Genomic DNA, 17,417 nt, shown 5'->3' on the forward strand with positions numbered 1-17,417 from the left:
TGCATATGACCAGCTTATGAAGCTGCACACACGAGAACCTGTGCTGATAGTGTTTTCTATTCTTTTTCACCATTCTACATCCCTTATATCGCAGCGTAGAGTAGCGAACCGAACTTTGCGGTTAACATTCATACATTTGGCCTTTGTGTGTCGCTATAATTTGATCCCAGCGTATGTTATTGTATACCAGTGGTGTGATAATAAAATCTATCAACTACCGGAAGTGCTGGCTAATAATAAAAAAAGTCGATCAATCCGTACCTTGAGAATCGATGTCATGCGAAACATGCGGAAGGAAGGTGACCATGTTGTAATTTTTTATTGAGTGACACGTGATGTTTATAAAAGTCAATTCGAGCGCGAACACACGATACGATCACTCACACGCACACACCCAGGCGTCAAACACACACAGCGCTCACTTTCAACTGATTTATTCATAGCTCGAAGGCTTGAATATATACAGGACACATGTACCATAGAAGGCCAACAGCATACATTATCATTCGTACAGTTAATCAATGTCATTGCCTCAGAGCGATAAACTGGCATTCGCTTGGTAACAACGATAGCGAACGGGCGCTTACACAGTGATATTTATTTTTTTCAATGAAAAAGGCCTCCAACACTTCACGTGCACTTTTACTTGCGCTTCTGCCTAGAATATTCGTCTCAGAGAATCGTGCGTCACAACCACACGAGATGACATGCGCAACCAGGTGCGCATACTTGTCATCTCGTTTTGTTGATTTTTGGGCGTGTTCCCTTAATCGGTCATTAATACACCGCTCGGTTTGGCCAGTGTTCACTTTTCCGCAGAATAAGGGTATGGAGTACACGACCCCCGTGGAACACTTAACAAAGGCCCTTTTATGTTTTTTTCTCGCAGCCGCGCTTCTTCCTATCGCACACACGTTGGCACAGTCTTCCAATTTTTTCGCGTGCGGAAAGCACTATCGGTACGCCGTGCCTGGCCGCGACTTTCTTGAGGTTGTGCGAGAACTTATGGATACATGGCACAACTTGTGGCCTAATCCTTGAGGGTGGGTAGCAGTCATCGCTTCCCGTGTCCCGCGTTTAAACATCTGCCGAAGTGATTCAGCAACGGCCGTAATGACCGATCGAGGGAACTCAGCAGCCTCTAATTGGCTCACCTGATTTAGGAAACTATAAGTTTCATGCTGTGTGGGCCGTATATCCACAAATCAAATGAACTTTTAGAAACGTTTTACCAACTAGCCCAACAACAAGTTCTCTTACGACACGTGATGTAATGAAGCTAAATATATGCATAAACGTTGTACGCACAGACATATAGGTTGAAGAGTTTTGATTGATTGATATGTGGGGTTTGACGTCCCGAAACCACCATATGATTATGAGAGATGCCGTAGTGGAGTGCTCCGAAAATTTCGACCACCTGGGATTTTTTTAACGTGCACCCAAATCTGAGCACACGGGCCTACAACATTTTCGCCTCCATCGAAAATTCAGCCGCCGCAGCTGAGATTCGATTCCGCGACCTGCGGGTCAGCAGCCGAGTACCTTAGTCACTAGAACACCGCGGTAGGGCTATGTTAAATAGTTGCAGATGTTTATATACCCAGTTCATTGCGCTTGCGCAATGATGCCAATAAGGACAGGAGTATTAGCAACATCAGAAGCAATAAGCTGATAGGAAGCGCTGGTGCTAGCAAGGATGGTAGGGCTGGACACTGCTACAGAAATCAACTTCAGCGCATAGCATCTAACTGAAACTAACGTTAATCCGACGTAAAGGCTGTATCGTAGCAGTACATATGTAATGTTTATAAAATTGGATAGCCAGCACTGCAACTACAATTGACGTTTCACGAACATTAACGTCTATTTAAAAAGTAGTTCCGAAACCTGGCATGGCACTGTCGTAGAATGCTCGATTTCCACGAGGAATGCTTGCTTCGATTTCTGCTGAAACCCTGACATTTATTAATTGCATTCTTCGGTTCAACGCTGCCGATTTCAAGTTTTTTTTTTTCGATGAAGGCGAAAATGCTGTAGGCCCGTGTGCTCAGATTTGGGTGCACGTTAAAGAACCCTAGGTGATCGAAATTTCCGGAGCCCTCCACTACGGCGTGTCTCATAATCATACGGTGGTTTTGGGACGTTAATCTCCACATATCAATCAATCTATCAATCAAATTTTTCTTAACGCTCACGCGTTACAATTGCCCATTGTGTTCTCGTCGTTCCAGGGTAGATACTAAGTGTCAACCAACTGTGGCACGTACCCGCATACCAGTGGCACATACCCGCCCGTGGGTATATATGTGCCACTGTCTGAGGGCAAGTGTTTGACGACGTATTTTGGAATTCTGACATTATTCATGTCTTCATCTGCGTGTCATATTTGTCAAACCATCTTACCCTCCCATACTAATTTTGGGTCACACCAAGTTAAGGGGGTGATTACGAGAACGCCCAGACGTAAGCGGCTAGATGTTGAGAAACGGCAAAAGTGCTTGCGAAATACGCAAAAAAAAAATGCTTCACAATTAATATCTTGCGTTTTGCGCACCGAAACTACGGCATGATTAAGATAGGCGTCGTAGTGAATAGCTTGAGAAATTTTGACCATCTGGTGTTCTTTAAAGTGAGCTCACATCGCACAGTACACGGCCCTCTATAGCATTTCGCCTCCATCGAAACTCGGCCTCCGCCGCCGGAATTGAACCCGCGACCATCGGTTAAGCAGCCGATCGCCGTAAGCACTGCTCCACCGCGGCGGACGAAGTGTTTGTTTCAATTTGGCGTAACGAAGTGACCACGTTTTCTGCGCAGCGGGAGCGCTATAGGTTTAGATATCGCCTCGTGAGCGCTGTTACAACAACTTCAAGTTTTCGTTGGTGGGAACCACTCTGACGTTTCGAACGGCCCGTGCGGACCGCTTGCGTTGTGCAAGTTGTACGCTTTAGTAGACCACGTCAAGTTCTGCCCCGTGATCTGCTACTTACCCGAGAGAGAGCAGTGTCCATCTCGGAAGAGTGTGATCGCGTATACCTCTCGTTATTTTTCATCATTCGGCAAGTGCTGGGAACTAATATATATGATTGAGAACAACCGATGGTCGACCCGTCACATTCAGAGAAACGAACGCTAGAGCTTGGGGAGGAAAGAATCACTAAGTCGCAGAAAAAGGGCCAGCGTCACATTAGGCGATGTAGCCTGGTGAGGCTCCTCTGCCCTTGACCGCGAATGCGGAGCGCGGTAGTGAGACAGCGCGTTTCGAAGAAAAAAAAACGAAAAACACAACGACGACAGGACAGCAACCCGACCTGGTAGCGGTTCCGTGAAGCGTGTTGAAACTGCCATCCGGCATCTTTTGAGAATATTTGCCCCACCCGCACGTTTCTCGAGTCAAGAGTGCTCGACAGTATTTTATAGCGCCAGTGTCTCATGTATCAACCTTTCCTTAGCTTTTTCTTATTTTTATTGTACAATCTGCCACTCAGACTAAGCTAATTTATAGACCGTTTGGTTCGCTACAAGGCTCAGTAAGGTTTACAATGCGAAACCCTTTCTATGTTGCTCTACTTGAATCAGGATTCAAAAGGACAGCTCGTCAACAGACAGCTATAGTTAAACGTTCGCTATAGTTTAAAAAAAACAAATTATATATAATGCTGAACCAAGAAATAGTTTCTATTTGCATTCTTCGCACTTATTATTTTAACTGACAATTTATCCAAAGCGTTTTTTTTTCGTTTGCTTAAACTTAATAACATCACCGCTACTCGCTATCATCAGAGAATATAATAAGCTGTGTAATAAGATTGTTCCGCCTGACATTAATTTTTTTTCTGTAGAAGCTGGCTGAAGTTTTGTAATATTTCCCTAAGTTACTTTAGCGATTGTCGCAAATTATTGATATTGACCACCATATGTGCATGCCACCTTAATATACTGCATCAGATTAAGTACAAATACAAATTTAAGAAGTGCATAATTGCACAAAGAGTGCATAATGGAGTATATAATTCACATAATTCAGAGAATACAAAAGGAGGAGCTCGTACGTGCGTGCTAAGCCAAGATACGACCTTGAATGGGGCAAAAAGAGGACTTTGCTTTAAAGCAGAGGATTTTAGAATTGTGTGCACTCGAGTCCCCGCATTACCCGCATTTATTTTCACGTTGTGCAGGAGAACATATATTGCTCCACATTATTGGACTATTATTTCAGGGAAACTTTTTTATATCATCAGTTTTCTTTATTTTCAATTTCGCTACTCGCGCAGTAACGTTTTTCTTCAGAAACATCATTGACTTTTTTATTTTATTGTGAACATTCTTCATTTTTCACAAAAAGCATCGGAGGTGGTACATCGACAAAACGTCTCGCACGCGGAATACAAATTTTCCAGTAAAAAAAAATTATCCGCGGGCGTATCGATGCGCAGTTTCCTGAAACAATTCTGGAATGACGCTTCAGCTTCGACTTCGTACTATAGAACGCGATAGCGTAATGTGGTCTCACTCACGTCGCCTTCTGAATCCGTAGCTTGGCCACAGTTCTCGCTGGCCATTTCAAGCGTTTTCTAAAGAAAAAATGAGTATCTGTGCACGTAACATCGACCGTTTAAAACTATCCTGAAATGCCTACTGCAAGGACTATTTGCAAGTGCCCACCACGCTGTCTACGCCATAACTCTTCCTTTTGCGGATCAGCGAAGACCCGCCACGCATCCTTAAGTCAACGCATGCAATGCATAGCTGCGAACTTTGTTGGTGCCGTTGGTGCTGCTGATGATGAATAATTATGCCTGAGTGCATTGTATAGGACTTTTGAGCCACGAACTAGTTGCGGAATTAGCATGTCTTAACGATCTTAACAACTGGAGTGAATTTACGCTCCGGCCACTCAATACTACAAGCGTTAAGGAAACTACTCACACTACGTACATGACATTCGTGAAGGGTTTTTTTTTTTTCTTCAAGACAGTTTCAAGATTGACACGGCTTTGTGGAAAAAAAACAACCTGCTTGCCACGCAGAATACTTGGGTTTAATTACTACACAAACCGAAAATTTAATGTGTTTATTTGCACTTATCTCTTTTTTATTTCGCTCGCGGACAACGCCGATTTTACGCTCCCTACCAACGACGCCAACGCAGATACCAAAATTTCTGTAAAACAAGCTTTTTAACGCCGTCGCGTGAACAGTCCTGTCATGCCTCTCAACTTTGGCATTGGCCATGCGTCGGGAAGCGTATCAAGTTGCAGATGTGGCATATGGCGGCAGTTTGTCTGCCTAGATTGAGAAAAGCCTCCACGGTAGGGCTACAAAAGGGGTGAGCGCTCTTGTTAATCACATCCACCATTCTATGAGGACCATGTCGTGGATGGGTGTGGCGTTCACAAAGGCTTACTTATTATTCATTGCGTAAGGGGCAACCATTCATGTGGCATTCGTGAGCATTAGAAGTCTGCACATCTTGTCTGCATCTGTAGCGAATACCATGCAGGACCTCATCAGAGGCGGACCACGTTATATCAGATGGATCGGAGCTCATCCTCGTTAGCAGTGGCAGCTGGAACGCGGTCTACTAACTCGCGAAGTGACACATGACACGTGTATTGGTGCAGTACCTGAAGTCTATAGACATGAGGAACAGCAGGGCTTCTACAGACTCGACGAGCACCTCCAGACTTCGTGCATGCTCTTCCTTCTTCGTCGCTCCTTAACACTGATGTTCTTTCATTGGAAAACAAAGCGAACGCGCCTTTTCTGACATTTTTGAGTCGGTGCATTACAAGAACGGCGAAAAGACACGAAATAAGATGGAGGGAAAACGGGCACGTAAAAGCACATGCGATATATCTAAAGCACGTTATATGTTGGTCTTTTTTTTTTTCGTCCTCTCCATAAGCGTTCCCCATTGCCGTTCACCACATTTAAAAAAGCAACACCAAGTTCGAGTATTAGTTGCTGGCGCGCATTTTGACTTGTAGATATCAAGCGCCGATTCGCGTGCTATATTATTAACACGCCGCATGCGTTTGCCAATGATGCCGATGTTGATTTGCTCCACGTTGACATCCCTAGGCTTTGGTTTCTGTAACGTCGCTCGACTGCCCTCACGTGACACTTTCTCCAGCACATATGCTTAGTCTCCCATAAGGGTGAGCCGTCGTGTCAATTTATTGTATTTCACGCGTAAATGGCACACGGTCATGGAAAGAAAGCAACCGTCAAACAGTATATAAAAAAACGTATTTTTTTTCTCGGTCTTCTTACTTTTTTTTTTCACAGAAACGGCTCATTGCCCACGCGCATTCCGGTTCACCGTTACTTCACTAAACCAGTCAGACCAAAATGATCTAGCAGCGCGCATCCAGCCGTGCCTCTAGGTGTCCTTGTTCTCGTCTTTCCGGCGTTCGCAGCGCGATGACAGTCACCGCAGCTGAAGGAGGACACGGTCGACGGCGGTTTGACGACTCTCCAATCGAGCTGCTGCGACGGCGTGTCGTTTTGGCGACTGGCCTTGTGAAAAATCGCGAGCTCTCGTGCAGCCAGCAGGTATAGCAGCGCGGAACACATTTATCGGCGCCCCGCCGCGGTGGTCTATCGGCTAAGTATACCCGGCTGCTGACCCGCAGGTCACGGGATCGAATCCCGGCTGCGGCGGCTGCATTTCCGATGGAGGCGGAAATGTTGTAGACGGACCCGTGTGCTCGGATTTGGGCACCCGTTAAAGAACCCAACATGGTCGAAATTTCCGGAGCCCTCCACTACGGCGTCTCTCATAATCATATGGTGGTTTTGGGACATTACACCTCACATATCATCATAACATTCATCGGCGATTTGTGCCCACAGCACCCTACTCTCCACTCCCCTTCCTGGTGTCATCACAAGAAACATGCTTCACACCGTAGCATAAGCCTGTTGCGTGTGTAAGTCTGGCTATGCGAATGCACGTTCCTGCTTAGACTCTGCAGTACTCCTGTTGTGCGGCGTGTCAGGAGAAGCAGGAATATATACGGAGCACATCTGACCCCATTCACGCTTTCCGACGTACCCACCTGTCTACACTCCTTCTTGCGGCTGGTGTGGTTGATGCGTTTTTGATTGACTCTAAGGCAATATCAGTCATCATGCACGTGAGGATGGCCTACAGGAATCAATAATTATCCTATTTAAGCTACAAGGAACGTTTGAATTTGATGATGACTCAAATACAAGACTGGGTGAATAGCGCATGTACAAACTAACCTCACCGTACAATATACCACCCTACATATGTTAGTTGAATTTAAGCATGGCCGTAAGCTTTTGTATATTTTTGTCAGTATCGATTAGCATTAGTTTGTCGGCGCCAAACCGCGTGACCTTGCAAAAATTCAAGTTTCAAAAGGGAAATTTTGTCCAGAATGTGATCTGCAGTACGCCGTACATTATAAAGTTGGGGGCCTCAATGAGGGGAGGCTGCTGTTCGTAAACTTCTTTCCGATGCACTCTGTCGACAAGCAGGCAAGTGACATTAGCCTCCCCCGCAGTTAATTCTCGCTTATCGAGTTCGTCACCGAGTTAGCCGCTTATTAAGTTAGGTTGTTCTCAGCATGCAGTCAACGAATGAGGAGAACGCAAAAATGATCAAATCTTCAATGAAGGACAATCAAAAGTAAATTAGGCTGTACCATGCATGTAAGTTTCGCAGAACAAAGCCTATACTCACTATTCTGGAGTTGGTCACCTTTGTCTGTAGACATGTGCTAACAAGAACCACCCAGTGGAACAACTATTGCACTATTTGTGATACGAACAGCTGCATAAGCGCTCTTCTTAGTGAGAGGTCGTGTATGTACTGGACCTTAAAAAATTATTTTAAAATTCCCATGTCGCTGACCAACCATTCCTAGCAAAGAGGGCAATATGAGAAGAAAGGAAGAAAAGTAGGATACAAGTCATGAAAGATAACGTAAGTGCTCGACGAAAGGTTTTCCAGACTTCAGTGACTATTTGCCGTCAACTGAAGGAGAACGATCACATGTTTCTCAGTTGACGGCCCTTGTTACAATATACGAATTGCAGCCGGTGAGTTCTCTACTCAAATCCACTTTGTTGCGAATTCCGAGGGCGATTTGTTTTTCGAGATGCACATTGCTGAAGCTTGCAAAGTTATCCACTTGCTTTCCAGTGATTCCTAAGCTCATGTGCATAAAAAGAGGTTTTATTCAAGGGTAAGTACAACAACAGTACATTTTTAACACATGTTTGATGACTGTTGTTAGATAAACGGTGTTAATAACTTTCAAAGTTAGTTTCTAATATATGTAGTTGTAAAATCAATAGCTTCCTTTTGTAGATTGCAATATGTGCCCTGTAGTAACTATTTAACAAGTTGATTGGCGAAACAAAACTGCATTTCGATTTTCAGCATGAGTTAAACTTATATCTCCAAGTCTTCCAGCTCAGTGAGTACAGTTATATAGTCAACTGTTAGAGGGACCACGCGAGTGAGTGGCCGGCGGACCGTGGAGCGCTAACCGCTGGCGATATTTTGAAATACGGCGCATGCGCGTTGGTTCATCAAGGTACTACATGCCCCGCGTCGTCTGCTACTTCTCTACCCATGCACACGGCGTCCGTTAGCGAGCCCTTACCCTTCGAGTTTTTCGTTATCGCGCTCTAAATAAACCGATACTAACTCGGCCTTCCACTTCTTTATTAAGCTTCCATTTCATCGTTGAAAAGTCAGGCCTAGAATGCTCGTTGTATCAGACTTTAATCACCTTTCTGCTATCAAAAGTGGCCAGTTGCAGCGAACAGAATGTGAAAAATATTACAGGATTAACGGTATAATAGATTGCGAAAAAATGCGGCAGTAAATGAAAGCGTGCATTTCCCCACGCGTTCCCGTTGTGTGCTTGTTGGAAATCATACGACCAGCAGGCGGAGTGACAGCTATACAAAACACAGCTCAGCGAAAATACGGAAGCCCTTTCCAATGATTTGATGCACACAGGCGTAGAAGTAGCAGCCGAAACTGGACGCCCTTACGATTTTATGCGCATGCGCCACATTTATGAATTTCGCCGCGCGGCCACGAGCTCACGTGTTCTCTCTGACGGTGGACCGTATTATACATTTGTGAGATATCCAAGATTGGATTTTTATTAAAATCTTTGCGAGAACGTAAAACAGTGGATATTATTCAGGTCAGTGCCAATTGCGGTGTAAGTTGCTTTTACACCATGGCCAGCTGCTCACGTGTCAGCGTCTGTGACGAACCTGCGCGCATGCCATAATAGTGTTGATTGCTGCGGTGTGTCGTTCGCGTAGTCATTAAGGCGCGTTTACACTAGACAGACACGACACCGAGTTTGGCCCGCGGGCTGAGTGTCTTTTCTCTTGTTGTCGGCCTATGTACACTGCAAAGACAAAAACAGTCCGTCGTTGGTCTCTCGAAGACCCCGCCCACGTCTTGTCATGCTCACAGTCTTTTGTTGGCCGATTCTGTAGTCACATTGGAGGTAGACGCTGCAACACCGACTAAACTTGCACACCTGCACCTCATTTTCAGCCATGCTTTCTGCTCTGTCATTATCCCTCTCCGGCTACGTGGCGCAACTCCCGCCATAATCTATGGTGAGGAGAGACGGAGGTGGTGGGCACAATAGAGAAGCAAAGAAACAAATTCCGTTGGGTGCTCGACCAACCTATTCACACGCCGCGGAATCCTCTGAGAGGGCATTGTTAACTCCTCCAAGAATGCCCGCTTTGTGGTCGTTTGAAGCAAATACACGGGGCAAATTTTCGCTCCGGCGCAGATCTCCCGATGACACGCCGACAAGTCTACGGATGCATTTTGCTGGTGTTTCGGTCTTCAATCATGTTACACTACGATGAAATGCTCTCTTTTGGGGCGTCGTCGTCGTCGTCACCCGCCTAGAGTGACCATGAGGTCTGCGGACTTCGTCGGCGGGCGACTCGCCAGCCGATGGCTTGCGTCTGCCTCATGTCTTTGTCGGGGTCATGTCAGTATATATATATATATATATATATATATATATATATATATATATATATATATATATATATATATATATATATATATATATATATATATATATATATATATATATATAGTCACTGTACATCAGTTCAGTGTTCGTTTTGCCTCTCTATATGATTATTAGTTTAGTGCGTTAGTGCTAGCTGAGACCGTCTGCGAGTACCAGTGGATACAAGACAGTGCGTAGCATTCGATTATGAAATCTCGAATCACTGGGATGTGAACGGTGCGCTTATGCAGCCCGCTATCGGCATGGTGCGAGATAGAAAGGCCTGACAGGTGCGGCATTGGTGGTTTATTTAAACGCAGTGCCTTCCCCACTTGTGGTTCTACGCGGCTGACCTGCAGCTGCTAGTGGGCTTCACTCCAGCGGTCATCCTACTTGTCAGGTGAGTGCACTTGTGATCACTCAACACAGAGTAGAGATAATCTTGAACGTTTGCGTTTAAAAGCTTGGAACAAGTTGCGTTTTTTTTTTCTCATATCAGTTCTGGTATATTTCTTGTCTTGAGTATCTGCATTCTTCATTTTCAATGAGACGTGGGGCGATGGTCTCAGTAAACAAATAGGATTTCGCGGAGCTTGGAAAGAGTGAAGCGAAGGCGTCACGGAGCAGTTCCGCGATGCCACCACCCGCTTTAGATGTCCTTTAATCTCCTTTAAAGGAGATTAAAGGAGATTTGAATCTCTAATTGAATCTCCTGTAAAGGAGATTCAATTGCTAGCTATTTACAGTTCTATGTCCTGCTCCAGGAATTTGAGCGACATTCTTAACAAGATCACCTTGGCTACCCCAACGCCTCAATTAAAAACTAAGGGTCGGCTTTATCAGCCACACGCTGCATTTTCTTCGCCTGTGCTATCTTCCTGGTAATACCCCCCTCTTCTCGGTTCATCGTACCAAGAAATTCACCACCGCTTCGGCCAGTCAACAAAGGGGTCCCGACACATCGACAGCTAAGAACAACTAGTCTAAGTGTTAACTAGAAAGAAATAAACGCCTTACTACCCCCCCCCTACGCCAAGGCAAGGAGAGAGAGAGAGAGAGAGAAAGCTTAGAAACTTGTGTGAGATACAATTAGATGTGTAGAGGGAGGGGGGAAGAGAAGCGATGCTTACATGCACACGTTAATTCACAGAACGACACGCAGTTCAAGGCGTTACAACATGCGAGTATATAGTCTTATTATCAAGTTCCCGTTGTATGGTAAGCCGACGAGCGATTTGGTCGTTGCTCAAGTACAGTGGCCGAATGGACTCAGGACGATCGTCCACTCATCCCCACGCGTACAATCGGTACTGTCTCTGCTAATAAAACTTCATCTGTTCACTTTGATATCGCAGACATCAAACGCAGTACTATCACACGTTGAAAATCCGCAACTCACGCAAACGCAGAACGAAGAAAAAAGCGGAAAAAAATTTAATCGTGCATCCGTGGCCGATACGGACGAGACGAGCCATGTTAGAGCAGTAAGGATGGAGGTCAAAGGTGCAGTGATGTGTTCGTGTACGCGCTTCAGTGATCTTTACGTTTTGGTCTCTCCCACTATGCTAACCCGGCTGTTTGTGTAGCAGAATGTGAAGCTACCTCTCGATGTTTGTATCAGGAAATAAAATTACAACGAACTCATGCTGGTGGCGCTGTAATCAAGAGATCTCTACATACAAGTAACTTTATAGCTATTTAATTTCAATTGATAGTACATTTACCACGTCAACTGGTCATGAGGCTTGTGCGAACGTCTGACTCCACACAAAGAGCAAGAGTATATATAGTATAGCAGTCTTGAGGTGCAATAAGCAGCCCATTTTCGATAAGACTTTCCTTACACATAGACTGAATAACACCGAGCAAAGCTGCGACTCCCTCAAGTGGAGACACGGTAATCTGTAAAGCCCTGAAATTTAGTCATTTATATCTTGTTTGTTTTAACTACGACTTCATCATAACTGGTATACGTATGTAATAGAGCAGGCACTGAATACCCTATAGAGTTTCTTATAAATACACCAGAGGGAACTACGGTGCTAGCGTCTATGGGAACTGAAACGCATGGTGCTTCAGCGAGCAAGGGAATAATAAGAAGTACACAAATTTGTCTAATTTTTGTACTTTTGGCTCAATTTGGCTTCGCGTGACTTGGAACTGCTTTGTCATGAGACGAAAGTCAGCAAATGTTCAGCAGTTGCCCTTCACTACCTTAACCTTTAGGCTCACCAACTCAAAACGCATGACGTTCACAACTGTACGTTCTTTTGTTCCAAATAAAACAAAAACACAGCAATAAATAAAGCCACAGTCGCGTTCAAAGCCCCCAAACACGAAGACTAGGCAAAAGTCGTTCCCATGGTGGTTGAATTGCAGCGCCGGATTCCCCTCTAGTTAATTTTAAGACACTCTATGCTGAAGACCTCCATGTGGACGCTGTATTTCTTATTTGCAAGATGTTTCAGCGCGCGAACAAAGGAAAAAGGACAGGGTAGACAGAAAGAGCGCTGACTTCCAACTAACTTTATTTCACAGAGTGGCAAGAATATATACTGCTAAAAAAAGGATGATAACAGAGCATGAATGTAAAATGCACCCTAATCTACACATCAGTAACAAAACACGTGTGACAGGTCCTCTATTGCCTCAAAGCCGAGCTAGGTAATCACGTTCAGCCTGTGATAAAGCAATCGATGATGTGCTTACACATTTATCTGCTAGCAAGTGTATTTTTTCGGCTTCAATAATTTCTCGGGTAAGCTGATCCCTTTGTTTTTCCTTTGTTCGCGCGCTGAAACATCTTGCAAATATGACTACGCACCAACTAGCCCAAGTTTCCACTCTTCTGTATTTCTTAATCAAGAGGAAGTGACCTTGCTTGTGAAGGCGACTCCCACATGAGGGCAGACGGTGGTACATGGAAGAATATTTCTGCAAGAGGCCTTCGAACTACGAGTAACAGTTAAGGAAAAGTCCAATATCACGAAGGAAACGTGGCTGCCGTTCAAATCCTGAATAATGAGAAGCACAATTTTTTATAGAGAATGGCCTTTTTTGGATGCCCGATCGAGTATTACTAAATCCAGGTTACCTCAGACAGATCCGGGCTAAGTGTCTGTCGTACAACATGCACGCGTATTCTCCAAATATAGCAATGAGTGGGACAGCATTTCTTTTATTGTGCTGCCAAAGTAATATAGAATGAACGTGAAATAAATGAAATTGGTGAAATAAATGAAAATAAAGAAACGGTGTGGAAAACATAAAATACCAAGAAATTATGAGAGAAAAGACGGCTTATTACCTGAGCATAACAAATGCTTAGCCGTATGTAATGAGAGTAGATTGCTGGCTGAGTAGGCTTCAGCAGTGTTGGATGCAGATCAAGAATACATGCGTCATTCGTAACATCAAAGCACAGCAAAACCACGTTGGTGCATTTATATTTTCAGAATATCCCACCCGTGACGAAAAAAAATGAACTGAAATAGGAAATTTATCCCTTCATCGCTCAACCGCACTATTCACACTCTTCCATAAACTTGATTTCCACCCATAACTTCAGGATAATTTTTTTCATGTCCCACATACTGCACTCCCTTGTTAGAATCATACTTTAAAAATAAAACTTGTAGTTTTGCAAATACCGTCAATGTTGCCAAGTTCTATTTCTCAAGTTTTGTTATCACCCCAAAACACTACACAATTCTCAGCGCAAACCGCGCCTGCAGATTTCGAGAAGCTTCCGTACTTTGGTAGATCATTTCGATAAGATCACGCCCACTCTGTGAACTGTACAGATTATTCCGGAACCTACGCCACCGGCAGAGATAGCGCTAGAACATTCGATGGCAAGAGTATAAATGCCGACGCACTTCGCCGCTTGTGAGTAGTTGATCGACGGCCGACGCTCCGTTCGCCGCTATCAGTCCAAGACTGCTACTGTAATCGGATTTTCCGTTTACTGGGCACAGGTTCGCCCAAATAAACAGTTAAATTCCAACACAAAGTCTTCTGTCTTCGGCCACGTCACGGCCCCGTGACATCTGGTGAAGGTGCTGCTTCTTTGATGTTTCGGACGCCCCCTTCAAGCCGCGACCCCAGCCCAAGCGGCAAAGAAGACACGGACGCTAACCCTGAACAGCGAACAAGCCGCCGACAGAAGGGACTACAACCAGAGTACGGGCCCCTTCCTGAAGCATCAAGGCAGGCCCGGATCCCGACATCAACTACTGCAACCATGACCGCCCCTGTGCAGCCTGCACCACTCCTGCTCCGACAACCCAAAGAGCCACCAACTTTCGGCGGTTCGCCACTGGAAGACCCGGAAAGCTGGATCAAAAAATTCGACCACGTCGCCGCCATCAATTACTGGACAGACGATGACAAGCTCCGGCATGTGTATTTCGCCTAAGAAGATGCTGCTCGGACATGGTTCGAGATTCAAGAGCGAAGCTTTACAACGTGGACGTCTTTCGCGCCAAGTTCCTCACCACTTTCGCAAGTGTGGTGCGCAAGGAGAAGGCCGCAGCTCTTCTCGAAATCCGAATGCAGATGCCAAACGAAAGCGTGGCGCTATTCACGGAAGACATGATAAAGCTTTTCCGCCACGCTAACTCCGACATGTCCGAGGAGAAGAAGGTCCGTCTGCTCATGCGAGGAGTAAAGCAGAAACTCTTCGCCGGGCTGATCAGAAACACGCCAAAGACGGTCGCCGAATTCATTTCAGAAGCATCTACGATAGAAAAGACGCTCGAGATGCGCACGCGGCAATATAACCGTAGCTTCTCGTCTACAAGGTACGCCGGCATTCAAGGGCTTGGAACCACTGACTTGCGTGAGACGATCCGAGCGATCGTGCAAGAAGAGCTGCGAAAATTACTTCTTTCAGCGCAGCCTCCCCTGGAATCCATCGCGGACGTCGTACGCCAGGAGATTCAGCAATCGCTGGGCGTTCCTCAGTCTCAAGAGCCTCAGCTTCTAGCCATGAGCTATGCGGCTGCAGCCCACCGCCACGCCCCTCCTGCACGCGCACGCCAAAACGCTGCCCCATCGCACTTTCGTAGCCAGATGCCACCGCCACCACCACCCCCACCGACGTCCTACCGTTCGCCAGCGGCCCAGCGCAGTGCGCCGAGGAAGACTGACGTCTGGCGCACCCCTGACCACCGCCCGCTCTGCTACCACTGCGGCGAGGCCGGACACACATACCGCCGTTACCAGTACCGACAGATGGGACAGCGTGGCTTCGCCATCAATGCACCGCGTCCACAGTCAGGAGAACGGCCACGTGACATCGCCAGGAACACGCTTTCCAGGAGCTTAAGCATCGCCTCCAGACGCCTCCGTTACTTGCCCATTTCGACGCATTCGCCGAGACAGAAATACACACTGACGCAAGCAGCGTAGGTCTTGGCGCCGTTTTTGTGCAGAGGGCTGACGGACTTGAAAAGGTTATTAGTTACGCCAGCCGATCGCTATCCAAAGCAGAAGCCAATTATTCTACAACAGAAAAAGAGTGCCTCGCCATCATCTGGGTTACGTCGAAATTTCACCTCTACCTCTACGGCAGGCCCTGCAATGTTGTGAGCGACCACCACGCCTTGTGTTGGCTAGCCACCTTGAAGGACCCTTCAGATCGCCTCGAGCGATGGAGCCTGAGACTTCAAGAATATCACATTACCGTCGTTTACAAGTCCGGCAAGAAACACTCCAACGCCGATTGTCTCTCTCGCGCGCTTGTCGAACAACCACCACCCGACGACCCGGATGACGACTACTTCTTGTGAACGATAACTACCGACGACTTCGCTGAACGACAACGGGCCGACCCGGAACTTAAGGCCCTAATAGAATACCTCGAAGGCCGGACCGCGGAAGTCCCGAAGGTGTTCAAGCGCGCACTTGCGTCGTTCTTCCTGCGAAACGGTCTTCTACAAAAGAAAAACTTTTCACCGCTTCGAGCTAAGTACCTCCTTGTGGTGCCTTCAGCTCTGCGACCAGAACTCCTGCAGGCCCTGCACGACGATCCGACAGCAGGGCACCTCGGTGTTTCTCGCACGCTCGCGAGGATACAAGAAAGGTACTATTGGCCACGTATTACCACCGACGTCACTCGTTATGTGAGGACATGCCGGGACTGTCAGCGACGCAAGACACCACCGAAGAGGCCAGCGCGACTTTTGCAGCCAATTGAACCACCTCGCTTACCTTTCCAGCAGATTGGTATGGACCTATTGGGGCCGTTCCCAACGTCAGCTTTCGGAAACAAATGGATCGTGGTAGCTACCGACTACCTCACCCGCTACGCCGAGACAAAAGCCCTGCCAAAAGGCAGTGCATCCGAGGTAGCTAAGTTCTTCGTCGAAAATATCGTCCTACGTCACGGCTCCCCGGAGGTCCTCATCACCGACAGAGGAACGGCATTTACTGCCGACTTAACTCAAGCGATCTTGGCATACAGCCACACAAACTACCGCCGGACGACAGCGTACCACCCACAGACCAACCGCCTCACCGAGCGGCTAAACAAGACGATCGCCGACATGCTGGCAATGTACGTCGATGTCGAACACAAGACGTGGGACGCCATTTTTCCGTACGTGACCTTCCCATACAACACGGCGGTGCAGGAAACGACGCAGATATCTCCATACAAATTGGTCTATAGAAGGAGCCCGGCAACGATGCTCGATGCCATATTACCCAACGTCACCGACGAAGAAAGCCTCGATGTGAGTGAGTACCTTCAACGCGCCGAAAAAGCCCGACATCTCGCGCGTCTCCGTATTAAGAATGAATAGACGACCGACAGTCGCCTTTACAATTTTCGACGACGCCTCGTGGAATACCAGCCCGATGAACGTGTTTGGGTGTGGACGCCGATACGCCGACTTGGACTAGGTGAAAAGCTTCTGCGACGGTACTTCGGACCGTACAGGGTGGTTCGACGTCTCGGCCCACTTGATTACGAGGTTGTTCCCGACGGCATCACGAACTATCAACGACGCCGATCGCGACCTGAAGTCGTCTATGTCGCGCGCCTCAAGCCGTTTCATGCGCGTGAACAAACTGAAACAGTGTTTTTTTTTTATTATTATTGTATCGTATTTTATTCATTGTACTTTCTTGCATTATTGTTGTACTTTCATCTTAGTTAAAGCATCGGGACGATGCCTTTTTTCAGAGGGGGGAAATGCCACTCTCAAGTTTTGTTATCGACCCAAAACACTACACAATTATCAGCGCAAACCGCGCCTGCAGTTTTCGAGAAGCTTCCGGACTTTAGTAGATCATTTCGATAAGATCACGCCCACTCTGCGAACTGTACAGATTATTCTGGAACCTACGCCACCGCCAGCGATA

At 46.4% G+C, this 17,417-nt stretch overlaps 1 protein-coding gene across 2 annotated transcripts in view; it reads left to right on the plus strand.

Moving 5' to 3' along the window:
- LOC119162204 (nose resistant to fluoxetine protein 6) overlaps positions 1–17,417 on the plus strand; it is a 103,089-nt gene that overhangs the window by 45,850 nt on the left and 39,822 nt on the right. For both annotated transcript variants that reach the window (XM_075879186.1, XM_075879187.1), the window contains exon 10: positions 10,370–10,449. In XM_075879186.1, coding sequence (XP_075735301.1) covers positions 10,370–10,449 — 80 coding nt within the window. The remainder of the gene's footprint in view (positions 1–10,369; positions 10,450–17,417) is intronic.

Source organism: Rhipicephalus microplus, chromosome X (genome assembly GCF_043290135.1).
Source record: "Rhipicephalus microplus isolate Deutch F79 chromosome X, USDA_Rmic, whole genome shotgun sequence".
Taxonomy (NCBI): domain Eukaryota; kingdom Metazoa; phylum Arthropoda; class Arachnida; order Ixodida; family Ixodidae; genus Rhipicephalus; species Rhipicephalus microplus.